General features: G+C 48.8%; 2 protein-coding genes across 2 annotated transcripts in view; both read right to left on the bottom strand.

Moving 5' to 3' along the window:
- Window positions 1-6,051, bottom strand: part of gpha2 (glycoprotein hormone subunit alpha 2) — a 14,297-nt gene extending 8,246 nt beyond the window's left edge. The window contains exon 1 of the mRNA XM_064930729.1: window positions 6,010-6,051. The gene's annotated coding sequence lies outside the window, so the exon portion shown is untranslated. The remainder of the gene's footprint in view (window positions 1-6,009) is intronic.
- A 13,605-nt stretch (window positions 6,052-19,656) lies between these two features.
- Window positions 19,657-20,000, bottom strand: part of LOC135510256 (membrane-anchored junction protein) — a 15,022-nt gene continuing 14,678 nt past the window's right edge. The window contains exon 11 of the mRNA XM_064931055.1: window positions 19,657-19,887. Coding sequence (XP_064787127.1) covers window positions 19,848-19,887 — 40 coding nt within the window. The 3' untranslated portion in view covers window positions 19,657-19,847. The remainder of the gene's footprint in view (window positions 19,888-20,000) is intronic.

Genomic DNA, 20,000 nt, shown 5'->3' with positions numbered 1-20,000 from the left:
TACACCACCACTTCTACCTCCCCCCTACACCACCACTTCTACACCCCCCTACCCCCACCACTTCTACCCCCCTACACCACCACTTCTACCCCCATACACCACCACTTCTACCCCCCCTACACCACCACTTCTACCCCCCTACACCACCACTTCTACCCCCCCTACACCACCACTTCTACCCCCCTACACCACCACTTCTACCCCCTACACCACCACTTCTACCCCCCCTACACCACCACTTCTACCCCCCTACACCACCCCCCCTACACCACCACTTCTACCCCCCCCCTACACCACCACTTCTACCCCCCCCCTACACCACCACTTCTACCCCCCTACACCACCACTTCTACCCCCCCACCACCACTTCTACCCCCCTACACCACCACTTCTACCCCCTACACCACCACTTCTGCCCCCCTACACCACCACTTCTACCCCCTATACACCACCACTTCTACCCCCCTACACCACCACTTCTACCCCCCTACACCACCACTTCTACCCCCCTACACCACCACTTCTACCCCCCTACACCACCACTTCTACCCCCCTACACCACCACTTCTACCCCCCTACACCACCACTTACCCCCCTACACCACCACTTCTACCCCCCCCTACACCACCACTTCTACCCCCCTACACCACCACTTCTACCCCCCTACACCACCACTTCTACCCCCCTACACCACCACTTCTACCCCCCTACACCACCACTTCTACCCCCCTACACCACCACTTCTGCCCCCTACACCACCACTTCTACCCCCCTACACCACCACTTCTACCCCCCTACACCACCACTTCTACCCCCTACACCACCACTTCCCCCCCCCCTACACCACCACTTCTACCCCCCCCTACACCACCACTTCTACCCCCTACACCACCACTTCTACCCCCCCCCCTACACCACCACTTCTACCCCCTACACCACCACTTCTACCCCCCTACACCACCACTTCTACCCCCCACCACCACTTCTACCCCCTACACCACCACTTCTACCCCCCCTACACCACCACTTCTACCCCCCCTACACCACCACTTCTACCCCCCCCTACACCACCACTTCTGCCCCCCTACACCACCACTTCTACCCCCCTACACCACCACTTCTACCCCCCTACACCACCACTTCTACCCCCCCCTACACCTGCTTCTGCCCCACCACTTCTACCCCCCTCCACCACCACTTCTACCCCCCCTACACCACCACTTCTACCCCCTACACCACCACTTCTACCCCCCTACACCACCACTTCTACCCCCCTACACCACCACTTCTACCCCCCTACACCACCACTTCTACCCCCTACACCACCACTTCTACCCCCCTACACCACCACTTCTACCCCCCCCTGCCCCCTACACCACCACTTCTGCCCCCTACACCACCACTTCTACCCCCCTACACCACCACTTCTACCCCCCCCCCTACACCACCACTTCTACCCCCCCCCTACACCACCACTTCTACCCCCCTACACCACCACTTCTACCCCCCTACACCACCACTTCTACCCCCCTACACCACCACTTCTACCCCCTACACCACCACTTCTACCCCCCTACACCACCACTTCTACTGCCCCCTACACCACCACTTCTACCCCCTACACCACCACTTCTACCCCCCCTACACCACCACTTCCCCCCCTACACCACCACTTCTACCCCCCCCCCTACACCACCACTTCTACCCCTACACCACCACTTCTACCCCCCTACACCACCACTTCTACCCCCTACACCACCACTTCTACCCCCCTACACCACCACTTCTACCCCCTACACCACCACTTCTACCCCTACACCACCACTTCTACCCCCTACACCACCACTTCTACCCCCCTACACCACCACTTCTACCCCCTACACCACCACTTCTACCCCCCACACCACCACTTCTACCCCCCTACACCACCACTTCTACCCCCCACACCACCACTTCTACCCCCTACACCACCACTTCTACCCCCCTACACCACCACTTCTGCCCCCCCTACACCACCACTTCTACCCCCCTACCACCACTTCTACCCCCTACACCACCACTTCCCCCCTACACCACCACTTCTACCCCCTACACCACCACTTCTACCCCCTACACCACCACTTCTACCCCCCTACACACCACCACTGCCCCCCCCACCCACACCACCACTTCTTCCCCCTACACCACCACTTCTACCCCCTACACCACCACTTCTACCCCCCTACACCACCACTTCTACCCCCCCTACACCACCACTTCTACCCCCCACACCACCACTTCTACCCCCCTACACCACCACTTCTACCCCCCTACACCACCACTTCTACCCCCCCCTACACCACCACTTCTACCCCCCTACACCACCACTTCTACCCCCCCTACACCACCACTTCTACCCCCCTACACCACCACTTCTACCCCCTCCCTACACCACCACTTCTACCCCCCTACACCACCACTTCTACCCCCCCTACACCACCACTTCTACCCCCCCTACACCACCACTTCTACCCCCCCCTACACCACCACTTCTACCCCCCCTCCCTACACCACCACTTCTACCCCCTACACCACCACTTCTACCCCCCCCTACACCACCACTTCTACCCCCCCTACACCACCACTTCTACCCCCCCCCCTACACCACCACTTCTACCCCCTACACCACCACTTCTACCCCCTACACCACCACTTCTGCCCCCCTACACCACCACTTCTACCCCCCTACACCACCACTTCTACCCCCCTACACCACCACTTCTACCCCCCCCCTACACCACCACTTCTACCCCCTACACCACCACTTCTACCCCCCTACACCACCACTTCTACCCCCCCCTACACCACCACTTCTGCCCCCTACACCACCACTTCTACCCCCCCCTACACCACCACTTCTACCCCCTACACCACCACTTCTACCCCCCTACACCACCACTTCTGCCCCCTACACCACCACTTCTACCCCCCTACACCACCACTTCTACCCCCTACACCACCACTTCTACCCCCCTACACCACCACTTCTACCCCCCTACACCACCACTTCTACCCCCTACACCACCACTTCTACCCCCTACACCACCACTTCTACCCCCCTACACCACCACTTCTACCCCCCTACACCACCACTTCTACCCCCTACACCACCACTTCTGCCCCCCCCCCCTACCCCACCACTTCTACCCCCACACCACCACTTCTACCACCACCCCCCCTACACCACCACTTCTACCCCCTACACCACCACTTCTACCCCCCTACACCACCACTTCTACCCCCCTACACCACCACTTCTACCCCCCCCTACACCACCACTTCTACCCCCTACACCACCACTTCTGCCCCCCTACACCACCACTTCTACCCCCCTACACCACCACTTCTACCCCCCTACACCACCCCCCCTACACCACCACTTCTACCCCCCCTACACCACCACTTCTACCCCCCCTACACCACCACTTCTACCTCCCCCCTACACCACCACTTCTACCCCCTCCCTACACCACCACTTCTACCTCCCCCTACACCACCACTTCTACCCCCTCCCTACACCACCACTTCTACCTCCCCCTACACCACCACTTCTACCCCCTCCCTACACCACCACTTCTACCTCCCCCTACACCACCACTTCTACACCCCCTCTACCTCCCCTACACCACCACTTCTACCCCCTACACCACCACTTCTACCTCCCCTACACCACCACTTCTACCTCCCCCCTACACCACCACTTCTACCCCCCTCCCTACACCACCACTTCTACCTCCCCTACACCACCACTTCTACCCCCCTCCCTACACCACCACTTCTACCCCCCTACACCACCACTTCTACCTCCCCTACACCACCACTTCTACCTCCCCTACACCACCACTTCTACCCCCCTACACCACCACTTCTACCCCCTACACCACCACTTCTACCCCCTACACCACCACTTCTACCCCCTACACCACCACTTCTACCCCCCTACACCACCACTTCTACCCCCTACACCACCACTTCTACCCCCTACACCACCACTTGTATTTAACACAAAAACAGTTAAGTCATGTTTTCCTGGGAATTCTGTTCTGTAATTCTGTGTTCCCGACTTGCCCTCCTGCAGCTCAGTCTTTTCCAGTCTCGGGAGCGCCGTGGCGACGGGAATCGCCTAGGGAAGCTATTATTACGCTACATCAAATTACCCAGACGATCCCTGACAGGGACTACCCCGCTTTTTCCTCTATTGGGACCCAGTGGGGTTTCCGTGCCTCGGAGTGTGTGTATGAATGTGTGTTTGTGCGCTTGTCGTGCGTGTGTTGTGCGTGTCGTACAGCTTGTGTGTGTTGTGTGAGTGTGTCGTGTATGAATGTGTGTGTTGTGTGAGTGTGTCGTGTATGAATGTGTGTTGTGTGAGTGTGTCGTGTATGAATGTGTGTGTTGTGTGAGTGTGTTGTGTGTTGTGTGAGTGTGTCGTGTATGAATGAGTGTGTTGTGTGAGTGTGTCGTGTATGAATGTGTGTGTTGTGTGAGTGTGTCGTGTATGTGTTGTGTGAGTGTGTGTGTTGTGTGAGTGTGTCGTGTATGAATGTGTGTGTTGTGTGAGTGTGTCGTGTATGAATGTGTGTGTTGTGTGAGTGTGTCGTGTATGTGTTGTGTGAGTGTGTGTGTTGTGTGAGTGTGTCGTGTATGAATGTGTGTGTTGTGTGAGTGTGTCGTGTATGAATGTGTGTGTTGTGTGAGTGTGTCGTGTATGTGTTGTGTGAGTGTGTGTGTTGTGTGAGTGTGTCGTGTATGAATGTGTGTGTTGTGTGAGTGTGTCGTGTATGTGTTGTGTGAGTGTGTGTGTTGTGTGAGTGTGTCGTGTATGAATGTGTGTGTTGTGTGAGTGTGTCGTGTATGAATGTGTGTGTTGTGTGAGTGTGTCGTGTATGTGTTGTGTGAGTGTGTGTGTTGTGTGAGTGTGTCGTGTATGAATGTGTGTGTTGTGTGAGTGTGTCGTGTATGAATGTGTGTGTTGTGTGAGTGTGTCATGTATGTGTTGTGTGAGTGTGTGTGTTGTGTGAGTGTGTCGTGTATGAATGTGTGTGTTGTGTGAGTGTGTCGTGTATGTGTTGTGTGAGTGTGTGTGTTGTGTGAGTGTGTCGTGTATGTGTTGTGTGAGTGTGTGTGTCGTGTATGAATGCGTGTCATTTGAGAGTTGCGTGTCCTCTGTGGTCACATGCATCGTTTCGTCTCCAAAAGTGTTTCAGGTGGTTGATTAAATGTTACTCTGTTTTATGTGTGTGTGTGTTCCGATCTAATAAATATTGTTGGTTTGAAAGTCTGTGTTACGAGCACAGATCCCAAGTGACCGACATAGAACTCAATGTTTATCCATCATACTCTGTTCATAGTCCTATCTGGCAAAACTAACTGTGTTACTGAAGCTCTTGACAAAACTAACTGTGTTACTGAAGCACTTGACAAAACTAACTGTGTTACTGAAGCTCTTGACAAAACTAACTGTGTTACTGAAGCTCTTGACAAAACTAACTGTGTTACTGAAGCTCTTGACAAAACTAACTGTGTTACTGAAGCTCTTGACAAAACTAACTGTGTTACTGAAGCTCTTGACAAGAACACAGATCCCAATAACGTGTAGACTGCTGTAGTGTAGACAAATGCTAAACTTACACGACCAGATTTATCTGAAACAAACCAAACCACTGACCTCCTATTGTCACCCAGAGATATTGATTGCGCACAATTTCATGGATAAATTGAATAATTTTCTATTTTGTGTAAAACACAGACGAAAGGCATGTGACTCACTGAGACGTTCATGCAGCTCTTATATTGTCACAGACAGACAGAATTTAAACACAAAAAACGCCTCCAGCCTCTAACAAAATAATATATCCTAAATAGGTGAAGAAAATACAAAATACACACAATTAACAATGTGCAACAAGCTCTACAAGTCAGAACCTGTACAGTAATTCTCAGGTGTGTGTGTGTGTGTGGCGCTAGTGTTACCTGTAAAGGTGTGGTTTCTTCAGTCCAGGTGAGTCGACGGCAGCAGCAGTGACAGGTGTGTGTTTCCTACCTCTTACACTGCTATTTGTAGCTCCTCAGGTAAACAGGAGAAAAGGCGGAGTCACGCCTTTAGTCACACCCACAGTCAGTCACTGCTAGCCCCTCTCTCTCTCTTTGTCTCTCTCTCTCTGTCTCTCTCGGTCTCTCTCGGTCTCTCTCTCTCTATCTCTCAGTCTCTCTCTCTCGGTCTCTCTCTCTCTCTCTCGGTCTCTCTCTCTCTGTCTCTCTCGGTCTCTCTCTCTCGGTCTCGCTCTCTGTCTCTCTCTCTCGGTCTCTCTCTCTCGGTTTCTCTCTCTCGGTTCTCTCTGTCTTGGTCTCTCTGTGTGTGTGGACCCCTAATTTCCTGTTCACTGTAAGTATACCTTTCAGTTTTGCACCTCTCTCTCGCTCTCTCTCTCTCACTCACTTCACCTACAGAAAACCTAAAATCCAACACGTCTCTCTCGCGTGCCCTGGCAAAGGGCAGTCCTTCTCCCCGTTGTAAAGGGCAGTACAGAGGAGGGTTGGAAGACAGCATACATGGAGGGGAAAAGTAGAGATGTTTTACATCATCGGCCACAACAGTAAGAAAACACATTACAGAACTGTACACACACACACGCGCGCGCACACACACACACACACACACACACACACACACACACACACACACACACACACACACACACACACACATATACACACGCACACACACACACACACACACACACACACACACACACACACACACACACACACACACACACACACACACACACACACACACACACACACACACACACACACACACACACACACACACACACCTTTCAGGGGCGAACTGGGATCAGAATTCGGCCCAGGCATTTCTAGCTACCACATTATCTTTCCTCAAGGCCCCCAAGCCAAATAATGATCATCTGATGTAAAAATCCAGCCAATTTAGACAGGCCCACTGGGCCATTGCCAGAATGCTTGCTCTGTCCAATACCCCCCCCCACCCTATGAATATGGGTATCTATGTGCATGACTGCTTATACAATATGTTTGCGGTTGGTAGAACTGCTCTGTGTTACAATGCCCCCCCCCCCCCACACACACAGTCAAGGCTCTGCCCGGAGTCATGCCTGGGTTTTCCATGGGCAGAGTTGGGTAAGGAGATACTGTGGGTTTGGGTCAAGTGGGAGTGTGCAGAAGACTGGTAGGCTGAGATATTGTGAGGACACCTACTGTGGGTGTGAGATATTGAGGAGACCTACTGTGGGTGTGAGATATTGAGGAGACCTACTGTGGGTCTGAGATATTGAGGAGACACCTACTGTGGGTGTGAGATATTGAGGAGTCCTACTGTGGGTCTGAGATATTGAGGAGACACCTACTGTGGGTGTGAGATATTGAGGAGACCTACTGTGGGTGTGAGATATTGAGGAGACACCTACTGTGGGTGTGAGATATTGAGGAGACCTACTGTGGGTCTGAGATATTGAGGAGACCTACTGTGGGTCTGAGATATTGAGGAGACACCTACTGTGGGTGTGAGATATTGAGGAGACCTACTGTGGGTCTGAGATATTGAGGAGACACCTACTGTGGGTGTGAGATATTGAGGAGACCTACTGTGGGTGTGAGATATTGAGGAGACACCTACTGTGGGTGTGAGATATTGAGGAGACACCTACTGTGGGTCTGAGATATTGAGGAGACCTACTGTGGGTGTGAGATATTGAGGAGACACCTACTGTGGGTCTGAGATATTGAGGAGACACCTACTGTGGGTGTGAGATATTGAGGAGACCTACTGTGGGTGTGAGATATTGAGGAGACCTACTGTGGGTGTGAGATATTGAGGAGACACCTACTGTGGGTGTGAGATATTGAGGAGACCTACTGTGGGTCTAAGATATTGAGGAGACACCTGGGTCTGTTGTTCGTCTCTCCACATGTTAAAGCTCAACTCATTGACATCTATTCAGTGACTCCAAAACACACTTAAAGACTCATACAAAAACACAATTAAAATGACAGACCCTTTCCCCCGACAGACATTGCACATTTGTTGATGTCATCGGAAACAGAATGTATGATGCTAACTAAACCTCCCCACCTACACACTAACACAGAGAGGGATGAGAAAGAGAGATAAGAGAACCAGAGAGAGAGAGAGAGGGATGTAGAGAGGAAGAGAACCAGAGAGAGAGAGAGAGAGAGATGTAGAGAGGAAGACAACCAGAGAGAGAGAGAGAGAGAGAGAGAGAGAGGGATGTAGAGAGGAAGACAACAGAGAGAGAGAGAGAGAGAGGGAGATGTAGAGGGGAAGAGAACCAGAGAGAGAGACAGATGTAGAGAGGAAGACAACCAGAGAGAGAGAGAGAGAGAGAGAGAGAGAGAGAGAGAGGGATGTAGAGAGGAAGACAACCAGAGAGAGAGAGAGGGAGATGTAGAGGGGAAGAGAACCAGAGAGAGAGACAGATGTAGAGAGGAAGACAACCACAGAGAGAGAGAGAGAGAGAGAGAGAGAGAGAGAGGGATGTAGAGAGGAAGACAACCAGAGAGAGAGAGAGAGAGAGAGATGTAGAGGGGAAGAGCACCAGAAAGAGAGAGAGAGAGGGGGATGTAGAGAGGAAGAGAACCAGAGAGAGAGAGAGAGAGAGAGAGAGGGAGAGAGAGGGATGTAGAGAAGAAGCGAACCAGAGAGAGAGAGAGAGGGATGTAGAGAAAAAGAGAACCAGAGAGATAGAGAGAGATGTAGAGAGGAAGAGAACCAGAGAGAGAGAGAGGAATGTAGAGGAAGAAAACTAGAGAGGGAGAGAGAGAGAAGGAGATGTAGAGAGGAAGAGAACCAGAGAGAAAGAGAGGGGGATGTAGAGAGGAAGAGAACCAGAGAGCGAGAGAGAGAGAGATGTAGAGAGGAAGAGAACCAGAGAGAGAGAGAGAGAGATGGATGTAGATAGGAAGAGAGCAAGAGAGAGGGAGAGAGGGGGATGTAGAGAGGAAGAGAACCAGAGAGAGAGAGAGAGAGAGAGAGAGAGAGATGTGGAGAGGAAGAGAACCAGAGAGAGAGAGAGAGAGGGATGTAGAGAACCAGAGCGAGAGAGGGATGTAGAGAAGAAGAGAACCAGAGAGAGAGAGAGAGAGAGAGAGAGAGATGTAGAGAGGAAAAGAACCAGAGAGAGAGAGATGTAGAGAGGAAGACAACCAGAGAGAGAGAGATGTAGAGAGGAAGACAACCAGAGAGAGAGAGAGAGAGGGATGTAGAGAGGAAGAGAACCAGGGGGAGAGAGGGAGAGAGGGATGGAGAGAGGAAGAGAACCAGAGAGAGAGAGAGAGAGAGAGGAAGAGAACCAGAGAGAGTGAGGGATGTGGAGAACCAGAGAGAAAGAGGGATGTAGAGAAGAAGTGAACCAGAGAGAGAGAGAGATGTAGAGAGGAAGAGAACCAGAGAGAGAGAGATGTAGAGAGGAAGAGAACCAGAGAGAGAGAGAGAGAGAGGAAGAGAACCAGAGAGCGAGAGAGAGAGAGATGTAGAGAGGAAGACAACCAGAGAGAGAGAGAGAGAGAGAGGGATGTAGAGAGGAAGAGAACCAGAGAGAGAGATGTAGAGAGGAAGAGAACCAGAGAGAGAGAGAGAGAGAGAGGGATGTAGAGAGGAAGAGAACCAGAGAGAGAGAGAGAGAGGGATGTAGAGAACCAGAGAGAGAGAGAGAGAGAGGGATGTAGAGAGGAAGAGAACCAGAGAGAGAGAGAGAGAGAGGGATGTAGAGAGGAAGAGAACCAGAGAGAGAGAGAGAGGGATGTAGAGAGGAAGAGAACCAGAGAGAGAGAGAGAGAAAGAGAGGAAGAGAACCAGAGAGAGAGAGAGAGAGGGATGTAGAGAGGAAGAGAACCAGAGAGAGAGAGAGAGAGAGAGAGAGAGGAAGAGAACCAGAGAGAGAGAGAGGGGATGTAGAGAGGAAGAGAACCAGAGAGAGAGAGAGAGAGGGATGTAGAGAGGAAGAGAACCAGAGAGAGAGAGAGAGAGAGAGAGAGAGAGAGAGAGAGGAAGAGAACCAGAGAGAGAGAGGGATGTAGAGAGGAAGAGAACCGGAGAGAGAGAGAGAGAGAGAGAGAGAGGAAGAGAACCAGAGAGAGAGAGAGAGAGAGAGAGAGAGAGAGGAAGAGAACCAGAGAGAGAGAGAGAGAGAGGAAGAGAACCAGAGAGAGAGAGAGAGAGATTTAGAGGGGAAGAGAACCAGAAAGAGAGAGAGAGAGGGATATAGAGAGGAAGAGAACCAGAGAGAGAGAGAGGGATGTAGAGAGGAAGAGAACCAGAGAGAGAGAGAGAGAGAGAGGGGGGATGTAGAGAGGAAGAGAACCAGAGAGAGAGAGAGAGAGAGAGAGAGAAAGAGGGATGTAGAGAGGAAGAGAACCAGAGAGAGAGAGAGAGAGAGAGAAAGAGGGATGTAGAGAGGAAGAGGACCAGAGAGAGAGAGAGAGAGAGAGAGAGAGGGATGTAGAGAGGAAGAGAACCAGAGAGAGAGAGAGAGAGAGGGATGTAGAGAGGAAGAGAACCAGAGAGAGAGATGTAGAGAGAGAGAGAGAGAGGGATGTAGAGAGGAAGAGAACCAGAGAGAAGAGAGAGAGAGAGAGAGGGATGTAGAGAGGAAGAGAACCAGAGAGAGAGATGTAGAGAGGAAGAGAACCAGAGAGAGAGAGAGAGAGAGAGAGAGAGAGGGGGGGATGTAGAGAGGAAGAGAACCAGAGAGAGAGAGAGAGAGAGAGAGATGTAGAGAGGAAGAGAATCAGAGAGAGAGAGAGAGGGATGTAGAGAGGAAGAGAACCAGAGAGAGAGAGAGAGAGAGAGAGAGAGAGAGAGAGAGAGAGAGAGAGAGAGAAAGAGAACCAGAGAGAGAGAGAGATGTAGAGAGGAAGAGAACCAGAGAGAGAGAGAGAGAGAGAGAGAGAGGGGATGTAGAGAGGAAGAGAACCAGAGAGAGATGTAGAGAGGAAGAGAACCAGAAAGAGAGAGAGAGGGAGGGATGTAGAGAGGAAGAGAACCAGAGAGAGAGAGAGAGAGAGAGAGAGAGAGAGGGGGATGTAGAGAGGAAGAGAACCAGGGAGAGAGAGATGTAGAGAGGAAGAGAACCAGAGAGAGAGAGAGAGAGAGAGAGGGAAGAGAACCAGAGAGAGAGAGAGGTGTAGAGAGGAAGACAACCAGATAGAGAGAGAGAGAGAGGGATGTAGAGAGGAAGAGAACCAGAGAGAGAGAGAGAGAGGGGGATGTAGAGAGGAAGAGAACCAGAGAGAGAGAGAGATGTAGAGAGGAAGAGAACCACAGAGAGAGAGAGAGATGTAGAGAGGAAGAGAACTAGAGAGAGAGAGATGTAGAGAGGAAGAGAACCAGAGAGAGAGAGAGAGAGAGAGAGAGGGGAAGAGAACCAGAGAGAGAGAGGTGTAGAGAGGAAGACAACCAGAGAGAGAGAGAGAGAGAGGGATGGAGAGAGGAAGAGAACCAGAGAGAGAGATGTAGAGAGGAAGAGAACCAGAGAGAGAGAGAGAGAGGGTCTGCTATACAAACTGATGGAAAGTGGTGTTGGGGGTGAAACATACAACATCATAAAATCCATGTACACAAACAACAAGTGTGCGGTTAAAATTGGCAAAAAACACACACATTTCTTCACACAGGGTCGTGGGGTTAGACAGGGATGCAGCTTAAGCCCCACCCTCTTCAACATATATATCAACGAACTGGCGCGGGCACTAGAAAAGTCTGCAGCACCCGGCCTCACCCTACTAGAATCTGAAGTCAAATGTCTGCTGTTTGCTGATGATCTGGTGCTTCTGTCACCAACCAAGGAGGGCCTACAGCAGCACCTAGATCTTATGCACAGATTCTGTCAGACCTGGGCCCTGACAGTAAATCTCAGTAAGACCAAAATAATGGTGTTCCAAAAAAGGTCCAGTCACCAGGACCACAAATACAACTTCCATCTAGACACTGTTGCCCTAGAGCACACAAAAAAACTATACATACCTTGGCCTAAACATCAGCGCCACAGGTAACTTCCACAAAGCTGTGAACGATCTGAGAGACAAGGCAAGAAGGGCATTCTATGCCATCAAAAGGAACATAAATTTCAACATACCAATTAGGATTTGGCTAAAAATACTTGAATCAGTCATAGAGCCCATTGCCCTTTATGGTTGTGAGGTCTGGGGTCCGCTCACCAACCAAGACTTCACAAAATGGGACAAACACCAAATTGAGACTCTGCACGCAGAATTCTGCAAAAATATCCTCAGTGTACAACGTAGAACACCAAATAATGCATGCAGAGCAGAATTAGGCCGATACCCACTAATTATCAAAATCCAGAAAAGAGCAGTTAAATTCTATAACCACCTAAAAGGAAGCGATTCCCAAACCTTCCACAACAAAGCCATCACCTACAGAGAGATGAACCTGGAGAAGAGTCCACTAAGCAAGCTGGTCCTGGGGCTCTGTTCACAAACACACCCCACAGAGCCCCAGGACAGCAGCACAATTAGACCCAACCAAATCATGAGAAAACAAAAAGATAATTACTTGACACATTGGAAAGAATTAACAAAAAAACACTGTTAATTTGTATTGTTTATTTCACTTTTGTATATTATCTACCTCACTTGCTTTGGCAATGTTAACACATGTTTCCCATGCCAATAAAGCCCTTAAAGCCCTTGAATTGAATTGAGAGAGAGAGAGAGAGAGAGAGAGAGAGAGAGAGAGAGAGAGAGAGAGAGAGAGGGATGTAGAGAGGAAGAGAACCAGAGAACCAGAGAACCAGAGAGAGAGAGAGAGAGGGATGTAGAGAGGAAGAGAACCAGAGAATCAGAGAGAGAGAGAGAGAGAGGGATGTAGAGAGGAAGAGAACCAGAGAGAGATGAGAGATGAGAAAGAGAGAGAAAGTGAGGGTTAAGAGAAAGAGCAACCAGTGAAGAACACGCACCATTGTAAATACAACCCATATCTATGCTTATTTATTTTATCCTGTGTCCTTTACCATTTGTACATTGTAAAAACACTGTATATATATATAATATGACATTTGTAATGTCTTTATTGTTTTGAAACTTCTGTATGTGTGATGTCTACTGTTAATTTTTATTGTTTATTTCACTTTATATATTATCTACCTCACTTGCTTTGGCAATGTTAACACGTTTCCCATGCCAATAAAGCCCCTTGAATTGAATTGAGAGAGAGAGAGAGACAGAGAGATGAGAGAGACCAACAGATACAGACAGTATATAACCACTGTATATAGGGCTCTGGTAAAACATTGTGCACTGTGTAGGGAATAGTGTTCCATTGGGGAGGCCCTGTGTAGGGAATAGTGTTCATTGGGGAGGCCCTGTGATGGGAATAGTGTTCATTTGGGGAGGCCCAGGTGTAGAGAATAGTGTTCCATTGGGGAGGCCCTGTGTAGGGAATAGTGTTCCATTGGGGAGGCCCTGTGTAGGGAATAGTGTTGATTGGGGAGGCCCTGTGTAGGGAATAGTGTTCCATTGGGGGAGGCCCTGTGTAGGGAATAGTGTTCCATTGGGGGAGGCCCTGTGTAGGAAATATGTTCATTGGGGAGCCACTGTGTAGGGAATAGTGTTCCATTGGGGAGGCCATGTATAGGGAATAGTGTTCCATTGGGGAGGCCCTGTGTAGGGAATAGTGTTCCATTGGCACTGTGTAGGGAATAGTGTTCCATTGGCCCTGTGTAGGGAATAGAGTTCCATTGGCCCTGTGTAGGGAATAGTGTTCCATTTGCCCTGTGTAGGGAATAGGGTTCATTGGGGAGGCACTGTGTAGGGAATAGTGTTCCATTGGGGAGGCCCTGTGTAGGGAATAGTGTTCCATTGGGGAGGCCCAATGTAGGGAATAGTGTTCATTGGGGAGGCCCTGTGTAGGGAATAGTGTTCCATTGTGGAGGTCCTGTGTAGGGAATAGTGTTCATTTGGGGAGGCCCTGTGTAGGGAATAGTGTTCCATTGGGGAGGCCCTGTGTAGAGAATAGTGTTGATTTGGGGAGGCCCAGTGTAGGGAATAGTGTTCATTTGGGGAGGCCCTGTGTAGGGAATAGTGTTCATTTGGGGAGGCCCAGTGTAGGGAATAGTGTTCATTTGGGAGGCCCAGTGTAGGGAATAGTGTTCCATTGGGGAGGCCCAGTGTAGGGAATAGTGTTCCATTGGGGAGGCCCTGTGTAGGGAATAGTGTTCATTTGGGGAGGCCCTGTGTACATTTTACATTACATTTAAGTCATTTAGCAGACGCTCTTATCCAGAGCGACTTACAAATTGGTGAGTTCACCTTCTGACATCCAGTGGAACAGCCACTTTACAATAGTGCATCTAAATCATTTAAAGGGGGGGGGGGGGGTGAGAAGGATTACTTTATCCTATCCTAGGTATTCCTTGAAGAGGTGGGGTTTCAGGGGTCTCCGGAAGGTGGTGATTGACTCCGCTGTCCTGGTGTCGTGAGGGAGTTTGTTCCACCATTGGGGGGCCAGAGCAGCGAACAGTTTTGACTGGGCTGAGCGGGAACTGTACTTCCTCAGTGGTAGGGAGGCGAGCAGGCCAGAGGTGGATGAACGCAGTGCCCTTGTTTGGGTGTAGGGCCTGATCAGAGCCTGGAGGTACTGCGGTGCCGTTCCCCTCACAGCTCCGTAGGCAAGCACCATGGTCTTGTAGCGGATGCGAGCTTCAACTGGAAGCCAGTGGAGAGAGCGGAGGAACGGGGTGACGTGAGAGAACTTGGGAAGGTTGAAGGGAATAGTGTTCCATTGGGGAGGCCCTGTATAGGGAATAGTGTTCCATTGGGGAGGCCCTGTGTAGGGAATAGTGTTCCATTGGCCCTGTGTAGGGAATTGGCCCAGTGTAGGGAATAGTGTTCATTGGGGAGGCCCTGTGTAGAGAATAGTGTTCATTGGGGAGGCCCTGTGTAGAGAATAGTGTTCCATTGGGGAGGCCCTGTGTGGCTGGTGTTATTGGGGGGCAGAGAGGGGTCAAGGGTTAGAGGTCAGGGGTACTAAAACAGTGTTCAATTGGAAGGAAAACATGTGTAATCCTTTCCTTCATGGCACTGAACACACACACACACACACACACACACACACACACACACACTAAAATAACAGTGATGAAGTGGAAGCGGACGCATTAATGATATTATCGTTATTCAAGACGCCGCTGTCTCCAGGGTTACCGAGACTGGCGGGCAGAGGAACGATACAAACACCAGACGCACACACGGACAGACAGAGGACGCTGGATACGAAGAACGCCAGTCACTGAGCTGACTCATGCTCCTAGAATTAACTCTCGTGACACGGCAGTGAGTGTGTGCGTGTGAGAGAGACGGAGAGAAGAGAAGAGAAGAGAGAGAAGAGAGAGGGAGAGAAAGAGAGAGAGAGAGAAAGAGAGAGAGAGACAGAGAGGAGAGACAGAGAGACAGAGAGAGAGAGACAGAGAGAGGAGAGACAGAGAGAGAGAGAGGAGAAAGACAGAGAGAAAGAGAGAGAGAGAGAGAGACAGAGAGAGTGAGGAGAAAGACGGAGAGAAAGAGAGAGAGAGACAGAGAGAGGAGAGACAGAGAGAGAGACAGAGAGGAGAGAAAGAGAGAGGAGAGAGACAGAGAGAGACAGAGAGAGGAGAGACAGAGAGAGAGACAGAGAGAGAGAGGAGAAAGACAGAGAGAAAGAGAGAGAGAGACAGAGAGAGGAGAGACAGAGAGAGAGACAGAGAGAGGAGAGACAGAGAGAGACAGAGAGAGGAGAGACAGAGAGAAAGAGAGAGAGGAGAAAGACAGAGAGAAAGAGAGAGAGAGAGAGAGAGAGAGAGAGACAGATACAGAGAGAGAGACAGAGAGAGAGAGAGAGACAGAGAGAGACAGAGAGAGAGAGAGACAGAGAGAGAGACAGAGAGAGAGACAGAGAGAGAGACAGAGAGAGAGAGACAGAGAGAGAGAGAGAGAGAGAGAGAGAGAGAGAGAGAGAGAGAGAGAGAAAGAGAGACAGAGAGAGAGAGAAAAAGAGAGACAAATAGAGAGAGAGACAAGAACCTGACACCCTCAGCACACAGGGGGACAAACACCTGCCTGGAGGTGACAGCATTCCCTCCGCCGTATGTCCCCCTAGGCACAACTATGACAACATAACCAACAAAAACGGGTCACAACTCCTGCAGCTCTGTCGCATCCTGGGTATGTACATAGTCAATGGTAGGCTTCGAGGGGACTCCTATGGTAGGTACACCTATAGCTCATCTCTTGACAGTAGTACTGTATATTACTTTATCACTGACTTCAACCCAGAGTCTCTCAGAGCGTTCACAGTCAGCCCACTGACCTCAACCCAGAGTCTCTCAGAGCGTTCACAGTCAGCCCACTGACACCCCTATCAGACCACAGCAAAATCACAGTCTACCTAAACAGAGCAATACTCAATCATGAGGCATCAAAGCCAAAGGAACTGAGTAACATTAAGAAATGCTATATGGAAGGAATGCAGTTTGGAAACCTACCAAAAAACAATTAGGCAACAACAAATTCAATCCCTTTTAGACAATTTCCTGGGTAAAACGTTCCACTGTAATAGTGAAGGTGTGAACTTGGCAGTAGAAAATCTTAACAGTATATTTGAACTCTCAGCTTTCCTATCAAATCTAAAAATCTCAAATAGAAAACCGAAGAAAATTAACAACAATGACAAATGGTTTGATGAAGAATGCAAAAATCTAAGAAAGAAATTGAGAAACCTGTCCAACCAAAAACATAGAGACCCGGAAAACCTGAGTCTACGCTTTCACTATGGTGAATCACTAAAACAATACAGAAATACACTACGGAAAAAGAAGGAACAGCATGTCAGAAATCAGCTCAATGTAATTGAAGAATCCATAGACTCTAACCACTTCTGGGAAAATTGGAAAACACTAAACAAACAACAACACGAAGAATTATCTATCCAAAATGGAGATGTATGGGTAAACCACTTCTCCAATCTTTTTGGCTCTATAACAAAGAATAAAGAGCAAAAACATATACATGATCAAATACAGATCTTAGAATCAACTATTAAAGACTACCAGAACCCACTGGATTCTCCAATTACATTGAATGAGTTACAGGACAAAATAAAAACCCTCCAACCCAAAAAGGCCTGTGGTGTTGATGGTATCCTCAATGAAATGATCAAATATACAGACAACAAATTCCAATTGGCTATACTAAAACTCTTTAACATCATCCTTAGCTCTGGTATCTTCCCCAATATTTGGAACCAAGGACTGATCACCCCAATCCACAAAAATGGAGACAAATTCGACCCCAATAACTACCGTGGAATATGCGTCAACAGTAACCTTGGGAAAATCCTCTGCATTATCATTAACAGCAGACTCGTACACTTCCTCAATGAAAACAATGTACTGAGCAAATGTCAAATTGGCTTTTTACCAAATTACCGTACAACAGACCTGCACACCCTAATTGACAACCAAACAAACCAAAACAAAGGCAAAGTCTTCTCATGCTTTGTTGATTTCAAAAAAGCCTTCGACTCAATTTGGCATGAGGGTCTGCTATACAAACTGATGGAAAGTGGTGTTGGGGGTAAAACATACGACATCATAAAATCCATGTGCACAAACAACAAGTGTGCGGTTAAAATTGGCAAAAAACACACACATTTCTTCACACAGGGTCGTGGGGTTAGACAGGGATGCAGCTTAAGCCCCACCCTCTTCAACATATATATCAACGAACTGGCGCGGGCACTAGAAAAGTCTGCAGCACCCGGCCTCACCCTACTAGAATCTGAAGTCAAATGTCTGCTGTTTGTTGATGATCTGGTGCTTCTGTCACCAACCAAGGAGGGCCTACAGCAGCACCTAGATCTTATGCACAGATTCTGTCAGACCTGGGCCCTGACAGTAAATCTCAGTAAGACCAAAATAATGGTGTTCCAAAAAATTCCAGTCACCAGGACCACAAATACAACTTCCATCTAGACACTGTTGCCCTAGAGCACACAACAAACTATACATACCTTGGCCTAAACATCAGCGCCACAGGTAACTTCCACAAAGCTGTGAACGATCTGAGAGACAAGGCAAGAAGGGCATTCTATGCCATCAAAAGAAACATAAATCTCAACATACCAATTAGGATTTGGCTAAAAATACTTGAATCAGTCATAGAGCCCATTGCCCTTTATGGTTGTGAGGTCTGGGGTCCGGTCACCAACCAAGACTTCACAAAATGGGACAAACACCAAATTGAGACTCTGCACGCAGAATTCTGCAAAAATATCCTCCGTGTACAACATAGAACACCAAATAATGCATGCAGAGCAGAATTCGGCCGATACCCACTAATTATCAAAATCCAGAAAAGAGCTGTTAAATTCTATAACCACCTAAAAGGAAGCGATTCCCAAACCTTCCACAACAAAGCCATTACCTACAGAGAGATGAACCTGGAGAAGAGTCCCCTAAGCAAGCTGGTCCTGGGGCTCTGTTCACAAACACAAACACACCTCACAGAGCCCCAGGACAGCAACACAATAAGACCCAACCAAATCATGAGAAAACAAAAAGATAATTACTTGACACATTGGAAAGAATTAACAAAAAAACAGAGCAAACTAGAATGCTATTTGGACCTACACAGAGAGTACACAGCGGCAGAATACCTGACCACTGTGACTGACCCAAAATTAAGGAAAGCTATGACTATCTACAGACTCAGCGAGCATAGCCTTGCTATTGAGAAAGGCCGCCGTAGGCAGACATGGCTCTCAAGAGAAGACAGGCTATGTGCTCACTGCCCACAAAATGAGGTGGAAACTGAGCTGCACTTCCTAACCTCCTGCCCAATGTATGACCATATTAGAGAGACATATTTCCCTCAGATTACACAGATCCACAAAGAATTCGAAAACAAATCCAATTTTGAAAAACTCCCATATCTACTGGGTGAAATTCCACAGTGTGCCATCAGAGCAGCAAGATTTGTGACCTGTTGCCACGAGAAAAGGGCAACCAGTGAAAAACACGCACCATTGTAAATACAACCCATATCTATGCTTATTTATTTGATCCTGTGTCCTTAACCATTTGTACATTGTAAAAACACTGTATATATATATATATATATATAATATGACATTTGTAATGTCTTTATTGTTTTGAAACTTCTGTATGTGTGATGTCTACTGTTAATTTTTATTGTTTATTTCACTTTATATATTATCTACCTTACTTGCTTTGGCAATGTTAACACATGTTACCCATGCCAATAAAGCCCCTTGAATTGAATTGAGAGAGACAGAGAGACAGAGAGAGAGAGACGGGGAGAGAGGGGGGAGAGAGAGAGACAGGGAGAGAGACAGGGAGAGAGACAGGGAGAGAGGGGGAGACAGGGAGAGATGGGGGGAGACAGTGAGAGAGACAGACAGGACTATCTATGTACTCTGTGGGGTCTGGCGGGATTTGAGTGAAGTCTGGTAAAACGTAATGTCTGGTTAACCCATACAGTTTAAGATGAGGTCTGTCCCCAGCAATGTAAATGTCCCCATTCAGTATAACACGTACCAACTAGTTAGAATCACATCATTTATTACAAAATGTATCAGAACCAAACTCCAAAACCTTCCACTATGAACTAACATCAATCATTATAAGTAGGGCACTATATACAGAATAGGTAACCATTTGGGCATGAAACTAAAACAAAACTTTAACATTCAGATCACAACAGAAGTTCTAGAAGGTTACAGAAGCCGCTGTTTCTTAGCTTTCTCTGAAGAACATGGAGAATGGAAACACCTGACTAGAGACAGAGACAGAGAGAGAGATAATGTCAAAAAGTCAATTGAATTGAGAGAGACAGAGACAGAGACAGACAGACAGACAGACAGACAGACAGAGACAGACAGAGAGAGA

Source organism: Oncorhynchus masou, chromosome 23, assembly GCF_036934945.1.
Source record: "Oncorhynchus masou masou isolate Uvic2021 chromosome 23, UVic_Omas_1.1, whole genome shotgun sequence".
NCBI classification, from domain to species: Eukaryota; Metazoa; Chordata; class Actinopteri; order Salmoniformes; family Salmonidae; genus Oncorhynchus; species Oncorhynchus masou.
This window is presented reverse-complemented; position numbering and strand designations above follow the sequence as displayed.